Source organism: Eumetopias jubatus, unplaced genomic scaffold (assembly GCF_037043125.1).
Source record: "Eumetopias jubatus isolate StellerSeaLion01/CBP00866 unplaced genomic scaffold, mEumJub1_p1.0 scaffold_11, whole genome shotgun sequence".
NCBI lineage: Eukaryota > Metazoa > Chordata > Mammalia > Carnivora > Otariidae > Eumetopias > Eumetopias jubatus.
This window is the reverse complement of record NW_028274817.1, coordinates 99,168,808-99,194,981: the sequence shown is the minus strand read 5'-3', so window position 1 is coordinate 99,194,981 and position 26,174 is coordinate 99,168,808. Positions and strand designations below refer to the sequence as shown.

Below are 26,174 nucleotides of genomic sequence, written 5' to 3'. Positions count from 1 at the left end.
GATAATAACTCTCAACAAAGTGGGCACCAAGGGAACATACCTCAACATAATAAAGGCCATCTATGACAAGCCCAGAGCTAACATCACACTCGGTGGTGAAAAGCTGACTTGTCAGGAACAAGACAAGGATGCCCACTCTCCCCACTTTTATTCTCTGTAGTACTGGAAGTCCTAGCCAGAGGAATTAGATGAGTAAAAGAAATAAAATAAATTAAAATAGAAAAGAAAAAAATAAAACTGTCACTATTTGCAGATGACATGATACTATATACAGAAAATTCTAAAGACTCCACCAAAAAAAATCAAAAAACTGTTAGAACTAATAAATTCCATAAAGTTGCAGGATATAAAATCATACAGAAATCCATTGTGTTTCTATACACTAATAACTATTAGAAAGAAAAATCACGAAAAGAATCCCATTTACAATCACATCAAAAAGAATAAACTAACAAGGAATAAATTTAACCAAGGAGATGAAAGACCTGTATACTAAAAACTATAAGACATCGATGAAAGAAACTAAAGAGGACACAAATAAATGCAAATGTATTCCATGTTCATGGGCTGGATTAATTAATATTGTTAAAATGTCCATACTACCCAACACAATCTACAGATTCAGTGTAATCTGTATCTCAGTTCCAATGGCATTTTTCACAGACTAGAACACTTCTAAAATTTGTACAGAATCACGAAGAAACCTCAATAGCCAAAGCAATCTTAAGAAAGAAGAATAAAACTATAGGCATGATACTCCCTGATTTCACACTCTATTACAAAGCTATAGTAATCAAAACAGTACGGTACTGACATAAAACAGACACATAAATCAATCGACAGAATAGAGGCCCCAGAAATAAACCCACGTATACATGGACAGTTAATTTAAGACAAAGTAGTTAAGAATATACACTGGGGAAAAGACAGTCTTTTCAATAAATGGTGTTGAGAAAACTGAACAGCCACATGCAAAAGAATGAAACTGGACCACCATCTTGTGCCATACACAAAAGTTAACTCAAAATGGATTAAGGACTTGAAAATAAGACCTGAAGCCATAAAATTCCTAGAAGAAAACAGAGTCAGTAAGCTCCCTGACATTAGTCTTTGTGATGATTTTTTGATTCTGACTCTAAAAGCAAAGTCAATAAAAGCAAAAATAAATAATTGGGACTACATCAAACTGAAAAGATTCTGCACAGTAAAGGAGACCTACCGTATGGGAGAAAATATTTGCACATCATATATCCAATAGGAGATTAATATCCAAGATATATAAAGAACTCCTGCAACTCAATGGCAAAAAACAAAAACAAAAACAAAATCAAATAATAAACAATTAGGTTTAAAAATGGGCAGAAGATCTGAATAGATATCCTGTCAAGGAAGCCATACAGATGGCCAACAGACACATGGAAAGATGCTCAACATCACTAATCATCAGGGAAATGTATATCAAAGCAATGAGCTATCACCTCACACCTGTAAGAATGGCTATTAACTAAAAGACAAGAGATAACAAGTGCTGGTGAGGATGTGGGGAAAAGGGAACCCTCGTGCATTGTTGGTGGGAACGTCAGTTAATGCAGCCACTATGGAAAACAGAATGGAGGTTGCTCAAAATATTAAAAATAAAACTATATGATCAAGTAATCTCACTTCTGGGTATTTACCGGAAGAAAATAAAAACCCTAATTCACAAAGATATATGTACCTCATCACCGTAGCTTTATTTGTAACAGCCAAGATATGGAAACAACTCAAATGTCTATAGACGGATGAATGGATAAAAAAAAATGTAGTATATATAAATACAATGGAATATTATTCAGCTATAAAAAAGAATGAGATCTTGCCATTTGCGACTATATGGATGGACCTAGAGGGTATTATGCTAAGTGAAGTAAGTCAAACAAAGACAAATACTGTATGATCTCACTTATATATGGAATCTTAAAACACACACACACACACACACACACACACACATTGACAGAGAACACATTGGTGGTTGCCAAAGACAAGGGGTGGGCGTGGGCAAAATGGGTGAAGGGGGTCAAAAGGTACAAATGTCCAGTTGGAGAATAAATAAGTCATAGGGATATAATGTACAGCATGGGGACTATAGTTAATAATACTGTATTGCATATTTGAAAGTTGTTAAGAGAATAAATCTTAAAAGTTCTCATCACAGGAAAAATTCTGTAATTATGTATGGTGACAGGTGTTAACTAGACTTATTATAATCATTCTGCAATATATATAAATATTGAATCAAGTCATTGTGTTGTACATGTAAAACTAATACAATGCTGTATGTCAGTTATACCTCAAATTTTAAAAATTAAAAAATAAGTAATGATTAACATGTTCAAAAGTGAGCTCCTAACCTCACTCCCCAAACTGTTCCTCCTATAGATGATCCTATCTCGGTTGGTGGCAACTCCTTTCTTCCAACTGCTTAAGCCAAAACCTTGCACTAATTCTTGGTTCTTTGAATTCTTTCATAACTCATATCCACTATGTCATGTGCAGCATGATCTTGATGCAATGGTGGTCTCCAATTCTGCTCCCAGGTAGGCCATCCCAGAGATCATGAAACAGAAAGGCTCACTGACCAAGCTGTTATGTTCAAATCCCATCATTTATTAAATAATTTTAAAGCATATAGCAAGAAACAAGAAGAAAGAAATGGGGGGCAGGTAATGCAATTAGGATAAGGCCAAACAGTGAGAAGGACCACACTATTTAAATCTCAGCTTGTGCAATGTTCATATATTTTGCTCTGTCCATCTTTCTGGATGGTGGTGCAGTGGACAGAACCAGAGGTGACATCTGAGGGAGGGGTACAATAGACAGAAGGTGCCTAAGGCCACCACATATACTTGCTTTACTAGAGAGATACAGGGACAAGCATACCTGGCCCATAGCTGTAGGTCATTACTTAGTCTGCAAAAGAGCTATGGGAATTATTCGCATTTTTTATGTAGTATACTTGGGAGACCATAATGAGACCATACCAAGTATTATCAGTAGGTACGCAATTTAGGAATGATGTAGGTGACATGATCGATCATACCTTATGATTTGGTCTCTTCATTTCTTTCTATTCACTAGGTACACTTGTGTATTCCATTATTTATTCTCTATTTTTACCATGTGTAATAGGTTAAGTTACTATCTATAATTAATACACATTGTTACCTATGTCTTCCTTATCAAAGCTGATTTTTTTAAAATTTATTATTTTTGGCTTTTTATGTTTTTATTTTAATTCTAGTTACTTAAAATAAAGCGCTATATTAGTTTCAGGTACACAATGTAGTGATTCAACAATTTCATTCATCACCCGGGTACTCAACTCATCACTTAAATTTAACACATGGGTTTCATAAACTACTAGTTTACTTATGATTAAAGCTTAATGCCTCTTAGAAATTTTATCTATCCCCTTTAGTTCTTTTAATAACACAAATATTGTCTAAGAATACAGCAAAATGTGTTCTACGTTGCATAGCAAATCCTGTAGGTTGTCCAAAACATTATCCAGAATTCAACTACAATGTATCATGCTCATTGATAGAACCATCATTAAAAAAAAAAAAAAAAGTGTGGAGTTTCCTCAAAAATTTTTTAAAAAAATAGAACTACCATATGACCCAGCAATCCCACTTCTGGGTATATATCTGAAGAAAATGAAAACAGTATCTCAAAGACATATCTGCACTCCTATGTTCATTGCACCAGTACTCACAAGAGCCAAGATATGGAAACCATCTAAACGTCCATCAACAGATGAATGGAAAAAGGTGTATCTATACACAGTGGAATATTATTCAGCCTTAAAAAGGAATAAAATTCTGTCATCTGTGGGGTGCCTAGGTGGCTCAGTCCATTAAAGGTCCAACTCTTGATTTTGGCTCAGGTGATGATCTCAGGGTCGGGAGATCGAGCTCCACGCTCAGAAGGAGTCTGCTTGAGATTCTCTCTCTCCCTCTCCCTCTGCCCCTCCCCCCAATTTCTCACACTCTCTCTCTCTAAAATAAATAACTAATTATTTTTTAAAAAATTCTGCCACCTGTGACAACAATGGATGAACCTGAAGGACATTATGTTATGTGAAATAAGTCAGATACAGAAAGACAAATATTGCATAATTTCATTATAGATAAAATCTAAGAAACAAAAATAAAAACAAAGTAATGCCAAACTCATAGAAACAAGAGAATGGTAGTGTCCCCAGGGGTTAGAGAGAAAAAGTCATGGGGAGTTATTGCCTAATGGAAAATGAGTTTCCATTTTGCCAGATGAAAAGAGTTCTGGAAACAGATGGTGGTGGTGATGGATGTACCATTTTATGAATGTACTTAAAACCACAGAACTGTACACTTAAAAACAGTGTAGGTAGTAAAGTTTATGTTAAAAAAATTTTTTAATGGAGGGAAAAAGAAAAAGAATCCAGATCCAACTCTCTCTCATATGCTGAGTGGATTATTGCAATAGCAATCTAACTCGTTTCCTTGGTTCTGCCCTTGCTCCCTTTAGTCTATTTTCCACATAGCAGCCATGTTGAAATAATACACGTTTATGTCACTCCTCCAATAGCCTTCCATCTCACTGGTAATAAAAACCAAAGTCCTCACCATTACTTACCAGGTCTTTTTCTTTTTTTTTTATTAAAGATTTTTATTTATTTATTGAGAGAGAGAATGGTAGAGAGAGAGCATGAGATGGAGGAAGGTCAGAGGGAGAAGCAGACTCCCTGCTGAGCAGGGAGCCCGATGCGGGACTCGATCCCGGGACCCCAGAATCATGACCTGAGCCGAAGGCAGTCGCTTAACCAACTGAGCCACCCAGGGACCCACCATTACTTACCAGGTCTTATGTGATCTGGTCTACTGTTACAGCTCAGGCTCCATCTCCCAGCACGGTGCCCTCCCTCCCACCTTTCCTCAAGTAGCCCAAGTATCCCCACAGCTCAGGGTTTTTGTACCATCTGTGCTTCCTCCTCAGAGGTTGGTCTTCTCCCAGAGACCCACACCTCTTTTCAGTCTTTACTCAAAATTTACTTTTTCTGACTACCCCAAATGTCACATACTGCATATTCTACTTTCCTCTTTTGTTTTTTTCTTTTTACCACTATCGTAATTACTACTGAATTTTGCTTTACTTTATACACATTACTAGCATATTATCTGAAATATTCTTTCACTTATTCATAATGTTTGTCTTAGTCATATTTTGACTCTCCCATAAGCCTATGCTCTCCATTAGGGCACAAATTATTTTGTAAGTTTGTTTACTGATGCACCAATTGGGGGAACCAATTATTATATGATATTGACTGCAATATCATATAATAATACCTGGCACATAGTAGGTGATTAAAAACTAAATATTAAATGATTACAGGGGCACCTGGGTGGCTCAGTCAGTTAAGCGTCTGCCTTTGCCTCAGGTCATGATCTTGAGGTCCTGGGATTGAACCCCACATTGGGCTCCCTGCTCAGCGGGGAGTCTGCTTCTCCCTCTCCCTCTGCTCCTCCCCTCTGTTCCTGCTCTCTCTCTCTCTCTCTCTCAAATAAATAAATAAATGATTACATAAATGAATACTACTTCATGGGTGAGTAATCCCGTGTGTGTGTATAGAGAGAGAGAGAGAGAGAATTCAGTGTTAGTATAAAGAACATTAACTTGGGGTTAGATAAATCCGAACATGAATCCAGGCTCTGCCACTTATTGGTTAGGCTTTGAAATTTTGATTAAACTACCCAATGTGAAAGGAGACCAAAGTCACTCTAGGCTGAGAGAATCAAAAAAAGCTAAGATAGGAAACTGTTTGGCACTTATGGAAGACAGCAAGTGATTTAATTTGGTTGGAGTAAAGAAAACATGAAATAGACTACTGTGAAATAAACATGAAAATATAAGTAGATAATAGATCATGGAGCTTCTTGATGAAATTTAAGAGAGTGGACCTGTTATAAAGGCAAAAGGAAGTGAAGAAAGTTTTGTGAATGATATTGTTAAAGTTGTTAATATGGAAATTTAATCTGATTTAGAGGGGACTAAGATAGAGATAGTGATATTGATTGCAAAGGTGTATCTGTAATCCAGAAGACATGTATTGAGGGCCTAAATCAGAGGACATAACATCAGGGACATAGCTTAATGAAGTAATTTTGTAAAGAAGGAATTGACTTTGCACGTCTCATTAATGAATAGCAGATCAATAAAGGGACCAAAGAGTACAATGTCACATATTTAAGTATCAATGACTGCTGAGTAATATTCTCACTTACATAACAAAAAGGGACAAGAAATGGCTTTGTGAGCAATGAAACAAAGTTCCCCTCAGGACAATACCAGGTTTAAGAAATCAGTGGACATCTAGGTATAGATACATGCCAAAGAGTTGAAAATGAGTTGGAAATGTGGCTGTAACTTAAAAGATATTGAAAGTGGGTAAAAACACAGATCACAACGGTGATCCGAATACAGCTTGAAGCCAGGAAGCTAAATCATATTGATAACAGGGAGACTATAATACATGGCTCAAGGGATCTTTCATGAAGCTCTTATGCAAAGGGAGTTAGAAGAGAAGAAAGCCAGATAGTGAAAGAGATACAGAACAGAGATGGAGAAGAAGCTGATGAGTCTAGAAGCTAGGAGAAAAGTTATTTCAATTACGATGGAAAGCCTGAAAGCTGAAAAGATGACATTTGATTTGGTGATGAAGTATAATTATTTGTGGACTAAATAAATGAATAAATAAAGCATAGACTATTCTACAGAAGGTGATAAATGAAAGAAAGAGTCACATAACAGTATATTAAGAAGATAAAGTGGATTGATGTGTTTCAGAAGAGATGACATACACTAGAGGAGTTTTAAGCAGGGTTAGGCTCTAGGAAAGAAAGAGAAACCCAAAGTGAAAAAGATACTGGGTATTTTTGATATAAAATTAGGAGTAGAATGAGAGGCATGATCAAAGTCATAAAAATAGGAATTAAGTAAAATCATAAAAAAATGTCCTCCATCCAAGGATGGATGGCAATAAAGTGATATACAATGAGGGAAAGCTAGAGGTTCACACCAGATAGTATTTCTTCTTGGCAAATTATGAGAAAAACTCATTTATAAGCAGGGATCTGAGGTAGGTCGACTGCTTCACCCCAATAGATTTTCAAACTGCAAAGAGTATAAATCGGATTTTTCAAGTTTAGGACAGATGGGGATAACTGATGATTCTAATATATTGGGAATTTTTTTAAAAAAATATTTTATTTATTTATTTATTTGACAGAGAGAGAGAGCACAAACAGGGAGAGTGGCAGGCAGAGGGAGAAGGAGAAGCAGTCTCCCCACAGAGCAAGGGAAGCCCGATGTGGGGCTCGATCCCAGGACCCTGGCATCATGACCTGAGCCGAAGGCAATCACCCAGGACACCGGGATCACGACCCAAACCGAAGGCAGTTGCTTAACCAACTGAGCCACCCAGGCACCCCAATATATTGGGAACTTTTAAGGTAATTCACAAAATTTCTGCTTTCCATAGCGGACAGTCACGCACGTAGTTTGCTTTCCTATTATGGAAAACTTCACCCCCTTTGCAGATCACCAAGTAAACCACTTGAATGAAACTCTCTAATGGAGTCCTGTCTGGCCTGTCTTGAGTTCATTTGAAGTGGATCAGATACAACCCGTAGGGGGCAGTATAGGCTCAGCCCCTCAGAAACGCGTCAGAAAAAATTTTTCTTAGTATATCGTTAAGACATAAACTTATCAAACTAACTACATGTAACATCATCTTCTGATGTGCTTCCTTTAGAAACAGGTAGAGTATATCATTCCTTATCAATTGTAATTCATGCTTCTTCTTTTCTAAAGGACACAATTAGGTTTATTTCAGTGGCTTATGCTAAATAAAACAGGTAAGTGAATTTGTTGAATATTTTTATTGTATGACACATTATATATTTTGTAGTATTTATACAAAGGTAGAATGAACAAATAGAGTCTAGCAAAATTAAGTCCACTTATAATTACTTCATTAAGGAGTCATAACGGAGCAATGCCTTAATGGGGTTGGTAATGAGGTAAAAATGTGCCACCAGAAGAGGCATTAGAGAAAAACTTCTGGAAAAGGGAGCTCAATAAAGTGATAATGAGGGGGGAAAAGAACTCATCTCCTTGTCTTGGCTCATGCTCCTTTACTTTAGGATGCACCCCTATTCTTTAAGACTCGGAGGTTTCAACGGGAGGATGGTGATGAAAAAGAGTCCAGGGAGTCAGGGAGTCAGGGAGTCAGGAGGGTGCGAGGGAGGAGGAAGAAGAGAAAGAGAAGGGCAGAAAGAGGAAGCTTCAAATGTGGATAAAAATAGCATCTCCCACCTCTCCGAAGCTGTTATAAGGACTTCCTTAGTTCATATAATGTGCACACCTGGCATAGAGAAACACTCAGTAATGAGTGGCCCAACTATTTCTATTTACTGATAATGAGAAAACTGATTAAGTTTCTTGTTCAAGATTATACAACTAACCTTTGTAAAAACATGGATGGGAATTTAAGTGAAGATGAGGCTGAGTCACACAAATGTTCTCACCCAGTCTCCTTTGTTCAGCTTTGCCAGAAAACTAGCCAAGGATAGAGGGCATAACTATGCCCTGAAATATGCTTCCCTGGGAGAATCGGTGCATGCTAAGAATTTTCAGCCTTATGCAAAAATTAACTGTGCAAAATAATCACTAATTAAATACAAACACTATTTTAAAAAATCAGTGAGCCTCTAAACATGTACACTTTTTTCACCGTATAGGATCAGGTCTATAATTTCTAAATTCCCATTCATAATGTAGTTCTGACAAAAGTCACTTCCTTAAGAACTTTTCAAATTGCTCCACTAAACAAAATAGTTTTCTTCTAAAAAGAAATTCTAGCAAATCTCACAAGTCAAGCACATTTCATTTCCATGCTCTAATATAAACCAGGCTGTAATTTCTTGTATTTTTAGGTTTCCTACAATACCGCAATAATGGAAAATTCCACTGAGAAGACTCTTTATGCAGAAAGTACGAAATGGTGCATGGAATCTGACTGGTGTGGGAGTGACAGACTTTCTTGTAAAAATAGTCCGGAGCATGTTATATACATGTTTAAATTAGCCAAATTATTAAAATGTATCATATGAAAAAGCTTACAGTTATATTTTCCTTTCATTTTTGGGGGGGAGGGGCAGAGGGAGAGGGCGAGAGAGAATCTTAAGCAGGCTCCATGCCCAGCGCAGAGCCAGACGTGGGGCTCAGTCTCACAACTCTGAGATCATTACCTGAGCTGACATCAAGAGTCAGACCCTTAACCGACTGAGCCACCCAGGTGGCCCTGTAGTTATATTTTTCTTAAATAGAGTATAAATATATTTTTATAGAATGAAAATATAATAAGAACATCTATATAGAGTGTATGTTTCCTTTAGGTATCAGGTATCTAGAAAAATCTCGCCAAGTAGTGTGACCAGTGAATTTCATCCATTTTCCCATCCTTTTAAAAAAATTACATATATAAACCTTTAATGATGTTTTTGTATAACTGTTGGTAGCCTTTATAAAAGAGACACTTACAGGTAAATTATATAATGAAAGCACACACCACTATTCTAAGAATCCCCATTCATGAAGAATCAACCCATATTAAAACCTAGGGAAATCACAATAACGAAACAGCATCATGTGAGAACATCTAATACAACTGGGAATAATGAAACTGCTCCTGATGAAGGAGAAAAAAGGCACTGCAAAATTCAAATGAAAGCCATGTCAGGTTATCCTCGAGGAGGAAGTTCTTTGGTTCGTAGAATAGAGAGTAAATGTTGACAGACCTGTGAAGGAAGTGGGCTCCGTGTGGGGTCAGAGGTGGCGACGTAAGCAGCCTGTGTGTAGGCATAGCTCTTGAACCGAGGCTTGGGAGAGGAAGGAGTTCGTTCATAGCCCTGTGCTAGACTGACTGTGATCTGCAGAGTAGGGTTACGGGGAAGGGGACAGAGGGGGAGGAGGAGACATCATAAGTAACCCTGGAAGGACTGCTTTCCCACACACTAGAAAAACAAACGTTAAATGGAAACAGTGAGATGAAAAGTTTCATTTGAAATGCACATAGTGCCACTGCAAACTGGCGCACTTGCACAATTCTGGTGCTCTATGTCATGGTGGAGGGCGGGTACTCAGGGAAGGGATGAGGGAGGGACTTAACTATAAGGATTCCATACTGACACAGCTCCAGCACTCATGCGGGATGGTGCTCTTCAATCTGGCAAAAACAGGCATCCAAAAGCAATTTTCTCTGAACCCAAAGTAAACAAAACCAGAATTCATCAGTTCAAGTTCCTTGAAAGGACTGGAGCTTTCATAAGCTAAATACAGAACTAGTGCTTTAGGAGAGTGAGAAAATTAGGCCTAAGATTAGCCGTCCACACCTTGAGAAGGAATTATGCTAAAAGGTTTTTTTGTTTGTTTGTTTGTTTGTTTTAGGCTTTTTCATCATTGTTTTTGTCAAAGAAAGTAAAAGAAAACACCCCGAACAGCCACTCGTGGGAGCAAGAACAAGCCATGTAATAAAAGAATCCCACTAAATCCTGGACAATTGTAAAAATCTTTATCTTATGTATTCTCCCTTTAACTTTCATTTAAAGTATCATAAACTACGTTTATCAAAAACGTTATCTTGAATAATCAAAATTTGTTAATACCTCAGTAGGTTGTCACTAAAGATAAGAAAGTATTATTAAACAGAGTACTTGCCTTTGCTCTTGCCCTCTTTGCTCTTTACTCTCGTTGACAGAAAGTTTTATACATATATGAGTCTATCTTTTATTTTAATTCATTTTACACAATGGAAATGCAATACATTGCTTTCCATATTTTATAACATAGTGCATATCAACAGCAGAGTATTTTAATAATGTGCTTTGAAAACAATATTATGGTCCATTATATCAGTTAAAATTCAGAAGGCTTACAGAGTTTCTCTTTCTATAGGTGGAGATATAGATATACGCACACACACACATACACCCACATTATGCTATGTAGACATATATTTGTGTATACACACGTCATGCTACATAGACATATTTATCATGTATTTATCAGAGATATATATGTATATGTATGATGACTAAAAATGCATATACGACAGAAAATATCATTGATATTAGGTACTCTTTTGATACTTTACCTGTTGAGAATAATGCATTTGATGATGTAATTGAAAATGTTCTTCTCTTGTAACTTTTGATGGCCTTGGCAACATTTCCACTTCCTGGATGGCTTCAATGCTCACTTGTTGAGGCAAAACTTGGAAGAGTGATGTGATATACATTAAGATGGACTTCTTATCTGGATAAGTGGTGGCAACATCTGTAAGCACATTAACACCCCACATCAAATTTTGGTTTCTATATTTGAGTCTCTGAAAGGCGAATGAACGAATAAATGTTACAGGAAGAAGACACATTAATGAGCACTCGATTGCCCATGAATGCCCTCCAGAGACTAATTAGAACGTGATAATCAGGCCAAAAATGGCTTTCCAATTTGGCAGACCAATGAGAGGAGCACTAAAGTTAATTTCTTTCTTCCTTGTTCACATAAAAACTTCATTCCATAGTACTTTTTCCTAAGTCAAATTGCCAAACTGGCCCATCTAAGAGAGTGGTTTTCATTAGATAAGAAACACAAATAAAAGATTATATCTTCCTTTCCATGGAAAGCTATATTAACGTGTAAATTAAAATAGTGCACTGGTAATTAAACAATTACACAAAAGAGCTTAATGCCTTGGCTTCCAATAAGGGAAGCTTGCATCAGCTAATCAAATTTTTGCTGGTGATTAAGTATGTAAAGAGCAAAATATGTCTCTGTGTTGAAATGAACCATGTATTTCCACAATGACAATAAAACAACAATATACCATATGTATATGATTTGTAATACTCCTTAAGTATATTAAAAAACATTTGTTTACATTTTTGGTACATCTGTTAAAGTCAGATGTTACCTTCCTTCTCAGACTCTAGAGATAAATTTAAAAGTCCTTCACATAAAGTTGATCTGACATTATGTCCTTTGCCACATCCAGGGAATGAAAGAAACCCAGCATTTAAAGTCAATAATAATGCGTAACAACACACATAGTGAGCGGCAGCTCCTTCCAAAGGTTATTTTGCTACTTGGCATTACAATTTACCCACTGCGTTCATTCCAGGGAACCAAGATATAAAAATAATCCTTTATGTGAAGTGTATCATTAATCCCAGAAGTGTTAAAACATAAATCCTGGCAGGAGGCCAAGACAACTATGCAGCAATGTGCCAGGCATTTTTCTTGCTATAAATTTATCTTAGCTTAGCTAGCATTAAAAGATCTTTTTTATGTTAAATATGTGTATTCTGGTCAGGTGTTCTGATCATGAGTAAAAAAGCCTAGAGTCAAATCTCAAGCCCACTAACATAAAAGGAGGTTGAATAGGTAACTTAGTCAATGCCTTTACAAATAGCAGGAATGTAATTGATTAGAACAACTATTTTTAAAAAGATTTATTTATTTGAGAGAGAGAGAGAGAGCGTGCACGAGTGGGGGGAGGGGTAGGAGAGAATCTCAATCAGACCTCCCTCTGAGCACAGAGCAGGGCTCCATCTCTTGACCCATAAGATCATGACTTAAGCAGAAACCAAGAGTCATATGCTTAGCCAACTGAGCCATCCAGATGCCCCTAGAACAACTATTTTTTAATATATATTTGAAATATTTTATTTATTTATGAGAGAGAGAGAGAATGAGCAGGGGCAGGGGGTGCGGAACAGAGGGAGAGGGAGAAGCAGACTCCTCATGGAGCAGGGAGCCCGACAAGGGGCTTGATTCCAAGACCCTGGGATCATGACCTGAGCCAAAGGCAGACAGACGCTTAAACTACTGAGCCACCAGGCGCCCTGTATTTTTTTTTTTTAATATTTTTAAAAAGAGCTACAGAGGAGGAAAAAGTTAATATTCTTTGGTCTGCTTCTATCCATAGTATAATAGAGTACTTCTCAATTTTTAATGTGCATATGAATCACCTGGGGACCTTTTTCAACTCAGACTCAAATTCAGTAGGTCAGGCGTAGAACCTGAAGTTCTGCATTTCTGACAAGCTGGCCGGTGATGCTGACACTGCTGACTTGAAGACCACACTCTGAGTAACAGGGTTGAAAAATATTACACAGGAAGCAGACTGCTCTATCATCTGCCACTTCATTGTTTGGCTTTTTCCCCCCAAAAGATACTTAACTGGACACTTAAGTGCATAAGGCTGAGAGGAACAAAGTGATACAATACGTATTCTCTGCTCCTTTATTATAATTATTACCCAACAAACGGTGAAGGTTAAGTTTTCACAAGTATTTTCTTAGGAAGAACTAAAGAATACTTTGTACATGAGTACCGCCTTTCTAAAAAAAAAAAATCTTACTAACTTAGCTTTGAAATTGTGAAGACTAAAATATCCCTTTCATTTGATAACTGTTTTTCAAGTGTTCTTTGTATGTGGATACTACACTTCTTCACCACATTTTGAACCTCTAAAATGTTTTCTTCTTTCTCACTAGGAAGTAGTCAGTTGTACATGTAATGAGCATAATTTAGAATTGTTTATTTTTAGTATTAAGTAAAACTATGCTGTGAGAAAGGCACTGAATTAAAAAAAGGTTGATCCATGACCATTTACTGCTATATTATACATAAACACGTGCATGGATATGTTTAGCCTCAAATATATGTCATGATAAAAATAAAGGTAAAAATAAATTAAGAATTATTTCTATTACCCCAAGCAAATATAAAAAATTATAGTACATTTTATCTACATAAAACATCTTTTGGATGGCAGCAAATATTCGTAATTATCAATCATCACAAAAATATACACTATTTGACCAAATTATTGACATTTTTACCCCAATCTATTTGCTTCCCATCTCTGAGGTTGTGTGGATTCAGCTGTACCAGCAGGTGGAATCCAATATTTCTTTTCTTAAAGAAAGGAACTTAGATATTCTAAAATATGTTAATTCACTTCAACATATATGTGCTAAAGAGCTATTTTATTTACAATATTTTAGCAAAGTATCCACGAGATTAACAAGATAGAGAATTCATGGATTCTTCACAATTTGGAATAATAAAATAAATAGATAATAGGAAAAGTACAAAATAACTGCATTGCTGAACAGAATTTAAAATGTGTTCCTCTAACTGGCACAATCAGTGCTTAAGTAGATTCAGAGAAAGGAAAAAATTATATATTACCAGGGGGCCAGAAAAGTCTTTATAAATAGGAAACCTAATAAGTAGGTATAGGATTTCTTAGCTAGAAATGGGGGAATGAGGAAAGGTATTCTAGGCAGTAGAAAAGCATGAACAAAAGTGCAGCACTAAGATATTAGAAACATCCCAGGAATAGTGCCTTTATGTGTCTTAGCCACAGACAGGAGAGTAGTGACTAACAAGATACAATGGGTACCGTCTCTGTGAAACACTGAGAGATCATCAGGAACAAACCAGAAATTTTGACCTTGGTTCAGTAGTTTGGACAGTGACTACTTTTGAGCAAGAGTGTGACGGCACTGAATTTTTTGTAAAGTAAAACTGTTAAGTACCGAATGGGATGAAAGAGAAAAACAACTGGAGGGAAGTAGGAAGCTAGGACCCGATCCAGATAGGAGGTGTTAGAGAAATAAACTAGGCTTTGTAACGCAAACAAAAAGATGGATGATAGAAATTCTAAGATAGGTCCAAAATGACCTCATTCTATTTCCAATCATTTACTTCACAGTCTTTGAAAAGAACTATATGTAACATTCTGTCTAAGCCCTTGAGGGTGCAAAGATGAATAAGCCTTGAGTAAAATGGAGGAGGACAGACGGAGGGAAATGCTTGTTTTGTAATCACAGTAACAAGTAGCCACCAACACAAGTTTCAGACTCATTTAATCGATTAACAATTACCTGCCTATATGGTCTTGATCATGATTCCTCAAGCCAGCCATTGTCAACCCTTCCCTTCTGAAAGTTGGCTAATCAGAAATGGACTCACCCCAATAAACAAAATTCTAAATGCAAACCAGTGAACAGTGGTAGCACCTGATTAACCAACCATGCTTCTAAAGGTCACATCAACCTATTCACGTCGAATGCTCACAGATCTCTTGATCTCCCAGTTTTCCCCAAAACCTAAGAATACTCTGTTTTGAGAGACTGTGGTTAACCAGCATAGTTCCCTCTTATTTAAGTAAATGATACACTCAGCTTTGTGTTCAACAGATAAAATTCACTTATAAATTTAAAATTAATGGGTTTTTTTTTTAAAGGAGAACATAATGGAAAGAAAGAATGAACAATTCTGAATCTGGATTTGGATTTTAAAAATCTGTGCCTAAATGTTTATATCTATAAAAAGACATCCTTAACATCATTTACTTCTGTTTCCTCATCTGCGAGATAAAACCAGAGTCCCAATCTCACCGTGGTGTTGTGAAGGTCAAATGTATAATGTTTAGAAACGACTGTAAACTTAATTAGACTCAGATACTGTTCCTATATTGCAATTGTCATTTTTTGTGTTATTAATATAAAAACAGATGTAGTTGTAGGAGACCATTAGTACTACTAACAGGAAGCCACAGGAAGCTGGTAGGAAGGAAAGACCACTCATCACTTATTAAATAGTCACAAAGCAATTATAATGTGCCATAGAATATGCTTAGCCTATGTTATATTATAAGTATTCAGTGGATGAGCCCGCAACAAATAATTATGGACTGTACAAGGTACGAGAATTCAAAAGAAGTGTCATGACTTGGGGATGATCCTCACTTAGGATCAATAACCGCAGCTAGGCCAATGTCTGGACACTTTGTGAACACCTAAATATTGGTTGAGAAACTGAGTATAGTAGTTAAAGCCATGGAAATTAATGAGAATTGTGTAAGACAGCAACTGACTTAAAACATAATGTTATAGATAATGAGTACTATAGCATTTGAGGAGGGTGAGAATGATGGGATGTGATTTACATTTTTTTATTACAAGACATTAAAATGTACGAAGTAAAAGAAGTGGTTGTACTCCCAAAATAAGAACTTACAATTTTATGAAAGTAATCTTTGTACTAAAACCCTACTGTATAATGGGTTCGTTGCTGCAAAAACTTAAATTAATGATTTCTAATCGAATCTTTAAAGACATTTCAGAATGAAAATGTTGCAAACTTATAAATACGGCTAGAATGTTTTATTTTATGAACAACAGCACTGATTCTGATGAGTGTTTCTATACTAATCAGAATTTTGATACTGAGGGATATAATGAATGAATAAATCATTCACTGAAATTCCATTATTTTTCAAATGAGGAAATTGAAACCCACAGTAGTTTGATGGCGATTTCAAAAGTTGTCAGAATTAAAGTTAGAGGCCAGTCAGGGCATCACACTTCTCAGTACCTTACCTTCATTCTTGCAGAAAATATTATCTTAGCGCATTTAAAAACCAAGTATCAGGGCACCTGGGTGGCTCAGTCAGTTAGGCGTCTGCCTTCAGCTCAGGTCATGATCCCAGCGTCCGGGGATCGAACCCCGCATTAGACTCCCAGCTCAGTGTGGAGTCTGCTCCTCTCTCTCCCTCTGCCTCTCCCCCTGCTGGTGCTCTCTCTCTTGCTCACTCTCTCTCTTCAATGAATAAATAAAAATAAAATCTCTAAAAAATAATAAAAATAAAAAAATAAAAACCAAGTATCTCAAAGCCATCTAAAGGATGACCCTGTGATCCATGTGGTTCCATTACCAAATATTAACAATATTCTCCATAATAGTAGTGATTTCTATTTTTTTTTTGAGAGAGAGAGAGAGAGAGAGAGCATGAGTAGGAGGGGAGGGGCAGAGGGAGAGGGAGAGAGAGAATCTTAAGCAGGCTCCATGCCCAACATGGAGCCTGACTCGGGGCTCAATCTCACAACCCTGAGATCATGACCTGAGCTGAAATCAATAGTCAAACATTTAACCAGCTGAGCCACCCAGGCATCCCTGATTTCTATTTCTAATAAAAGAGGAATGACAAGAGTAAATATACATAAAAATACAACTTTGGTAGTAATCAAATTCAAATTAAATAAAGATGTGGGTTTTAAAGTATATTCCTTTGCCTGTCACATTATCAAAGAATGAGAGAAGAATAACAACCAAAGTTGTAGAGGCTTCGGTGATTTGGCCAAACTCCTACTTTGCTGGAAGAGTATCATTTGGTTCCAAATGTTATGAAAAATATTTTGGCAATGTCTACTAACACCTTAAAAACAATCATATTCAATGACCCAGTAATTTTCCTTCTAGGAATCCACCACAAAGAAATAACCAGAAATTTAAATAATGATTTATATAAACCTGATGTAAAATTTAAGTACTATTGACAATATAAAAAAAAAAGTTATCATACAAAAAAGAAAAAAAATCAAACCATTCCAAGTGGCTTAATAGTTAGAGAAGTAGAAATGATCAAATATGTCATTGTCAATGAGTAGTACAAAGCCATTCAAAACATTGCTTTTGAAGAATTTTTTTAAAAGATTTTATTTATTTATTTGACACAGAGAGAGAGCACAAACAAGGGGAGCAGGAGAAGAAGCAGGCTCCCAGCTGAGCAGGGAGGCTGATGCGATGCGGGGCTGGATCCCAGGACTCTGGGATCATGACCTGGGCCAAAGGCAGATGCTTAACTGACTGAGCCACCCAGGTGCCCACTTTTGAAGAATTTTTGATAAAATATGAAAAGAAATTCTTTATAACATCAAAAGAATAGAATGTATAAATTATGAAGTACATAATAACTTTACAGAAAAGACTAGGCAAACATACTTCAAGACATTAGTGAAATGGGTATATTGGTGGGACTGAAAATAGTTTTCCTTTTCTCTTTTGTTCTATCTGTATTTTCCACACTCTCCACTCAGCACCCACGAATCTTATAGTTAGATAATATAGTCTATATTATAATAAAAGTATCTGTAAAGATCAAAAAGAAACAATAAAAACAGAGCTGCACAAAGTTTTCATGCAGCATGCCCTCACCCTAAAAAAGCCAACGCGAATGAGTTGGTCGGGAAACTGGTGCCTTCAACAAAACTGTTCTTATCTTGGGCAATCAACATCCAGAAAGTCTGATTAGCCAGCTATCAGACAGAACCTTGAAACACCTCTGGGTAATCTCAACAAGAGGTTCCACTGCCTTAAACCTCAGGTCAGTTTTTTTGCCAGGAGAAAGGCAGAAATTGAAAGAGCGGATTAAAATGCATATCCTCACACAATTCACAGCGCTCACCATAGCACATACCCTCCCCAATGAGCGCTGTGAATCATGTGAGACGGTGGAATCGCAGATCTGTACTTCTGAAACAAATAATACATTATATGTTTAAAAAAAAAAAAGCAGAAAGGGAAAAATGAAGGGAGGGAAATCGGAGGGAGAGATGAACCATGAGAGACTATGGACTCTGAGAAACAAACTGAGGGTTCTAGAGGGGAGGGGGGTGGGGGGTGGGTTAGCCTGGTGATGGGTATTAAAGAGGGTGCATACTGAATATACGCGAACAATGAAGCATGGAACACTACATCAAAAACTAATGATGTAATGTATGGTGATTAACATAACATAATAAAATAAAAAGGAAAAAGAAAAGAAAAAAAGTAAAAAATAAATAAATAAAATGCATGTCCTGTGTAATCAGAAAAAAGTAGGATTTCAAAGATAAACAGATGCATAAATGTACACTCAACAAAGTTTGGTCAGCCTTTCATGAGTTTTGTAAAAGAAAAAAAAAATCAAAAAGGATGTCATTTAGAAACCCTGATCAGAATAAATGTAGATCATGTCCCACAGAATTTGTATTAGGAACAACAGAATACAAATAAATTCACTGTAAGAGAAAGGGAAGAAGTAAACTGGAAAGAAGAAACATGTGACCACTAACTAGACATGGTCAGATAGCTCTGAATGTGAAAGTGTGAACACACACAGATAGAGACACAATCAAAAATATGAGTCTGCTAAAATAACCAAATACACAGATATGAAATTCCAAAGAACTTATTACTAGAAGGAAGTGTGTTATCATCTGAGGTTTACAAATGAAGATATTACAATGTCATCTGATCTCTAAGCACCAGAGTTTTTAAATTAAAAGGCACTATCATATCAGTGAACTAATTCACTGAAGTGTTAGATTATTTTAAATTTTAATAGTTTTCATCCAGTCCTACATTCTACATATATGCACCTTCCATTTGCAAGTCACTGTATACAATGAATATATAGCATTCTAATAAGAAAATAACTTGCATAGGTCCCTTCAAGTTAAATTCTTTAATTCTCTATAAAACCTGTTCTGCCTTCACTAAATTAAGTAATCCTTAACTAAGCCATTCCATAATTTCAGCATTCACTCACTGATCCAAGTTGCTTTTATCATCTAATAACAATGCTTCTCATTAAAAGACTATAATATATACTAATGAAAATAATTTGTATTGATGAAGATGATTCAGTTTCATAATAAAATTAATGATAAAAAGCAGTGGCTTTCATTTATCCATGAGAAATACTAAATAATTTTATCTTTTAAACACCCAATTATTCCTTTTGATATGCTCATGGTGTAGCTAGCAGAAAACTATCACTATCATCTTGGTACAAGTAGAAAACAGTGCTCAAAATGCATGCTCACCTAGAGCCCAAGAGGGAAACAACAACAACAACAAACAAACACAGAAGATGAGGTGCTCACAGGAAACTTTAGATGCACTGAAAACTAGTTCAGCTTCCTGCCGTTAACTAAACAATGCTAAATATACCTATGCAAATAAAAATCACATATTCAATCTAATAAATCATGGTAGCTGGAGGTGATGATTTTGATTCTGTAAAGTACCAGATTGATAATATGAGACACTCAAAAATATATTTAACAAACATTTACTGGGTTATTACTTTGTGCCAGACCATATTCTAGTCTTTGAGTATATAGCGATAAATAAATGATCCCAGGGAGCTGTTCTCATGGAACTGTGATTCTAACGGGGAAGCAAAATTACAAATAAATACTTTCAAAATCCTCTGTTTACCACTTGCCAATTCAACTCTATTCACCCAGTCCTTTTCTGCTTCATTGTATAAATGAAACTACCTTCCACAAATGCATTATCTTTGTTGAGCTTTTTTGGGAAGAGGATTAAAGAGGAGTGGGGATTCTGTAGTGTTAATACCAAACATTCACGTAGTGCCTGAGAACAGACACACAGAAGCTGGTGGGTAAAACTCAATTAAATGGAAATTCTCAACAAACTGTGATTTTTACAAGTTTCAAATAAGCCACCTTTAAGTTGAATGTTTTTGAACAAAGTATCAAATGTCTTCTGTGTGAAGCTAATTAAAGTCAAGTGTTCTGTCTTTATATTTTCAACTCTAAATGCAACAAGTTTCCAAAATTCTCTTTTCCAGCGACTCATTGCATTTGTACCTCATTAAATTGTATGTATTTAAGATGACTACTCCTGGCCATTTAAAAATTTAGAACAACTTTTCAGTGCATACCCTTTAAAACCAGGATAATAGAAGCTAGTGTGACCTAACAAACAGAAGCTAATCAGTCAGTGTGGGAGACTATTGATAGAAAAAACATTTGTACTTCCTTAAAATTCCCTCTACAGGACTACTGTGGAAAGAACTATTGGAGTTTCCATTTGAGAAAGGAATACTTTGGCTCAGTGACATTTAACTCTGCTTCCTTCACTGTCACCTATTTTTTTTAATTAATTAATTTTTAAAATTTTATTATGTTATGTTAGTCACCATACAATACATCATTAGTTTTTGATGTGGTGATCCACGATCCATTGTTTTCGTATAACCCCCCAGTGCCCCATGCAGAACGTGCCCTCCTTAATACCCATCACCGGGCTGACCCATCCCCCAACCCCCTCCCCTCTAGAACACTCAGTTTGTTCCTCAGAGTCCATAGTCTCTCACGGTTCAGCTCTCCCTCCGATTCCCGCCCCCCATTTTTCCCTTCCTTCCCCTAATGTCCTCCGTGCTGTTCCTTATGTTCCACAAATAAGTGAAACCATAGGATAATTGCTTTCTCTGCTTGACTTATTTCACTTAGCATAACCTCCTCCAGTCAGCTGCTGTTTTTGTGCTTTGCTTTTGATCTAATCAAATTGACTTTTTTCCCCCTACTAGTAGGAGAAGGGCATTAAGTTTCATAAGTAACTCCACACAGTATCTTCTTTACTAACACAAAATACTCAGTTTCTACCCCCTCATTCTTTACAGAGTTAAAAATGATAGTTGATAAACACTGAAACCATAATGGAGATGTTCACTTCATTTAACAGAAATTTCATTGGTTATTAAGGAGCTTTCCCATATGTTTTAGGATTCGGAATATGCCTGATGGTATAAGCAAGTTCCAAGGCAAATCCCACAATGATAACTAGCTTAATGCTGAAACTGTATTTAAAAGCAATCTTTTTTGTAACAAATATTCTTTTAAAAAGTATCCATTCCATATCAAAGAGCTTAGCTTGTTGAATCGAGCATACTTTGAAACAGGGAATGGATGGGGTCAATATTTTAAAGAAGGTGAGTTCAGAAGGCTTCTCTGGCTAATAGTGGATCAGAGAACTAGCTTCTGTGTCTCTGCTCAGCTGATGGCTACAATGTTGCTAAGCCTAATGGACGTTTTTCTATTCTCATTTTACTGGGTAGCTCCCAGTAGCACTCTTTCTTCTTAAACTGCTTTGTTTTTCTTGGAATCTTTGACACTATATTTTTCAGGTTTTATGCCTATCAGCCACACTTTCTCAGGCCCAACCTGCTTAAATGACAGGAAATTTTGGAAAGATTTAGAGGCTGGATCTGGGTCTTCTCTAGCCACACTCATTCTTCCCTAGGGTATTATCTTCCAATTATCCCTCCCAAACTCTCTTAAATATTGCCTATATGCTAATGATTCCTAAATATCTATCTCCAGCTGAGACCCCTCTCCTCAAGAGATCTCTCAAATTTATTATATACAAAGTAAGGCCCTCAGGTCCCTTCAAAGACATTAGTCTCCCATTTAATCACCATCTGTGGATATGGCAACAACATTTATGCATTGTGTCAGGCTGTGAACTTAGAAATTGTCCTTGATTTTTCTATTTTTTTCTGCATTCTCTATTTTGATCCATTAACAAGCCTTGTTTTTTCTGCTTCTACAAGGAATACAGGCACCTATTTATCTTCATGTTCATGATTACTATTTTCACCTGAGCCATGATCCTTGCCTTCTGGGACCATTACATTCATATCCTAACTATTCTCATGTCTTTCAATCCATTCAGTATGCAACAGGTAGAATTATCTTTTAAAAAAACACAAAAATTAAATAGCACTGTCATATTTAAAACCCTTCAGAAGCTTCTCCTTTGTTTAGAATAAATCCAACCTATTTCCATGCCCTACAAGATACTGTGTGACCCAATCCCGTACTCTTCGCTAATGGCAGCCTAATGGCCTCTCTCTTGCTTGCCCGCTACCTTTCAGATACATTGGCCTTGTCTTCATATCTGAAATAACAAAGGCCCTTTTATACATCTTGGTCTCTATACTTGCTGTTCTCTTTATCTGGAATACTTTCCCCATCTTTTTGCATTTTTGGTTCATCCTTTTCCATTAGGTTTTAGCTTAAATGGCACTTGAGATGCATTTGTTGATCACCCTATTTTTAAAAACTCACTCCCATTCCCTTCATTTCACAGCGACTCACTTTTCCTTTATATCATCTGTCATAAACTGTAATTATTATGCTTATTTATCTATCCCTTTACTATAATCTGTCTTCCTACAATAATTTAACTATTACAAGGACAGGAACTTTCTCGAAGCAGTTTTATCACTTACTGACAAATAGTAGGTACTCAGTATTTGTTAGATTAGTAAATGAATGAATGAACAGGTAATTATGGCTGAAATCATCAAGTTTCACTTCAGTGAAATGAACACAGAGTAAGACTCATGTTGAAAATTTGAGAACTGGTTGGAGAGGAAAAGAGCATTAAAACAGAGAGGATCAGGCAGTATTTATCTCCCACCAAAGTTACATTAAAGAGATTCAGTTTGATATTTAATGACTTTTCATTGAGCATCTATTATGTACAAGGGATTTTATTATGTTTTCTCAACTACCATTCAATATTCTCTTATGAGTTAAGAATACTATATAACGTCATCTAACTAATAGTTGATAGTCCCAATAAAGGAGAGAAAAAAAAAAAAAAGACTCCTGAGTTCACATCCTAGTTCTGTCATTTGGGACAAGCTTAAACAGACTGAGCCTCAGCTTCCTATTGTATCACAGAAGTTTTTCTTAAATTACTGATGACATTCTCAAAAATGAGACTTGATTTGCATAACATCTCCTGTTCTAGGAAACGCATCAGATTTTTTTTTTAAGTAGTAGGGAAAGAAGCATTCATTTCTAAATTAGAGAGCATTAGCAGGTTAATCAGGAAGCCTATGAGTGATGATGACAAAGTTAGTACGTTTTTAATTCAGACCGAAAATACTCAAGCTAATACTCAAGGCACAGGAAAATTAATGTTTTATTCATTGTTTCTAAGCTTTGGTACAGACTCCACAAAAAAGTACAGGGCTTTACATAGAATAGATGTTCAAAAATCATTGATATTTTACAGAAAAAATTTGTTCAAGTACTCTCCGACCCAGGATAGTAAAAGATAACCCCTTAAAATTTTAAGAGCAGTTCCTTAAACTGAGATATTAAAATAAGAGATTCAGTTAAGAAACAAAGAAAAATTAACATGATAGAAGACAAACAGATAGATAGATATAGACACACACATCTAAAAAACAACATGGTCACTTACATAACTACTGGGTGTGTGTGTGTGTGTATGTGTGTGTGTTTGTGTGTGTGTGTGTGTGTGTGTGTGTGTGTGTGTGTGTCTTATTTAAAAAGCAATCCCTTTTGGACAGAGATTAGTGACACCAAAAATGGGTAGAGACAAGTCAAGGCATAGCTTCTGATTCCTATTTAAATAGTTGGATGTTCATTTTACGCATTTGCAATTTTAAAATTTCTTCTCTTTCTCTTTCAAAGGCTGGACAAGGGTTAAAACTGATATGCAAAATATGACATAGCTACCTTTCTTATCACGGCTTCTGGTTCTTCTTGATTTTCAAATTTCAGCTTCTCTCAAATAGCTTTCCTGCACGTTCAACTCTACTAACATGGCTCTCCTATAGCTGTCAGCCTCAGGGCTTGGTATAACTAGCTCAATTACTCTATCTTGCAAAGCCTGTCTCACTACCCAAAACTTTAGACCCTAGTCAGGGTCTAGATCTTAGACTGGCCAAATGGGTCCCACTTCCACTCTCATCATGATAGGAAACCTATCTCTTGAAAAGAAATCTCTCCCTCAGAAGAAACAGTTCAGATTAGTGATCTTGGCTCCAAGACTTAATCTTTTAGCTCTCCCTATTTTTTCTTTTTTTAGTTTGGATTTTATCTCTCACTTTTAAACATTTTTATTACAAAAGCAATACATGCTTATTGTAGTGGAAAATTAAAATAGTACAGGAGTATATAAAGTGAACAGTGAAAGTACCCCACAGCTCTACACCTCTCCAGTCCCATTAGCTAGAGATAATACTTCTCAGTAAAAGCTGTGCTGTCTATTCAACCATTCATCTGTCCATCTACCAACAATCCATTTAGGCATCCATTTATTTATTAATCTAATGAGATCAAACTGGATACAAACTCTCTATATATCTACTTTCCTACACAGCTTCACAAGATATGTCCAGGTGTACAAATCCAAAGCCTTCTAGAACTCATAGGCTTTACATAATTTTGGATAATGAACTGAATTTCTTCATGTCTTCATGCCCTCACCTATAAAATGGGACTAATGTTTTTACAAGAATTTTTATAGGAAAATGTCTACGAAAAAGTAAGTTTTCAGCAAAATGCAGCTTTAAAGTGCATATACACATACATACATACAATTTGAACTTTAAGAATTGGTTTTTAAAATGCTTGCATTCAACCATCCATTTATTTTTGCAATTGCTTTCTGGGCACCTATCATAAGGTAAGGATTATGCTAGGCAGTAGAGTTATAATAGCGAGCAAAAGTTAAATAAAAAACAAACAAATCTGGATCCTGATTTTATGGAGCCTATAGTCCAGTGGTAGAACTATACCTGTCTAGCGTTCCACAGTATGGAATAATACTGCAACTGCTGTAAAAAAATGCAGCGATTAGCATCCTCATATATGTGTCTTAGACATGTGTAGGCATTCTTACAGCTCTAATTCCTAAATGTGACATCTGAGGATCAAAAATATGTAACATTCCACATTTTGAAAGATAACTCCAAATTTCCTACACAAATTTTTCCAAGTGGTTCTTCCACCAAAGGAAAAAAAAAACAGGGCCTATTTCCATGAACCCTCATCACCACAGGATATTGTATTTGTATTTCCTTAAATATAGGCAGCGTTGAGCTTATTTTTGCTTTGATTGGGTTATTTGTAATTTTCTCAAGTGGATGTACAGATCATATTTAGCCACGTTACAAACATTGTTACAATATATTTGTTCATATTCATTGTAAGAGTTATATCACAGTCAAGTTATTCTTTACTATCAGTATGATTCCCCAGTCTGTCCTATGTTTTGTTACTTTTTAGTGGTGTCTTTCACCGCAGAAAATATTTTAATTTCTGTGTTGTTAAATCTGTCAATCTTTTATTTTACAGTGTCTGGATTTTATGTTAACTTCATATTATTAAAATATTCTTCTACATTTTAGTATATATTTTTAAAGGTTTACTTATTCACATTAAGTTATTATTACCTGAAAATTATTTTACTCTTTGTTGTGGAACTGGGTTCTCATTAGATTTTTCTTTCCAAATAACGTCAAAGATTTCATATTAATTTACTAGTTAACCTACCCTTTCAAGTATGGTTATGAAAAGATATCATAAAATAATAATTTTACCTAAATAAAAGAACTT

General features: G+C 36.0%; 1 protein-coding gene across 1 annotated transcript in view; it reads right to left on the bottom strand.

Annotated features, from left to right (window-relative positions):
• The window catches only part of DMD (dystrophin), a 1,674,912-nt gene that overhangs the window by 1,575,353 nt on the left and 73,385 nt on the right, over positions 1-26,174 (bottom strand). Inside the window, exons 3-4 of the mRNA XM_088028834.1 lie at positions 11,237-11,418; positions 9,882-10,013 (exon numbers count right to left, since the gene is read on the bottom strand). Coding sequence (XP_087884960.1) covers positions 9,882-10,013; positions 11,237-11,418 — 314 coding nt within the window. The remainder of the gene's footprint in view (positions 1-9,881; positions 10,014-11,236; positions 11,419-26,174) is intronic.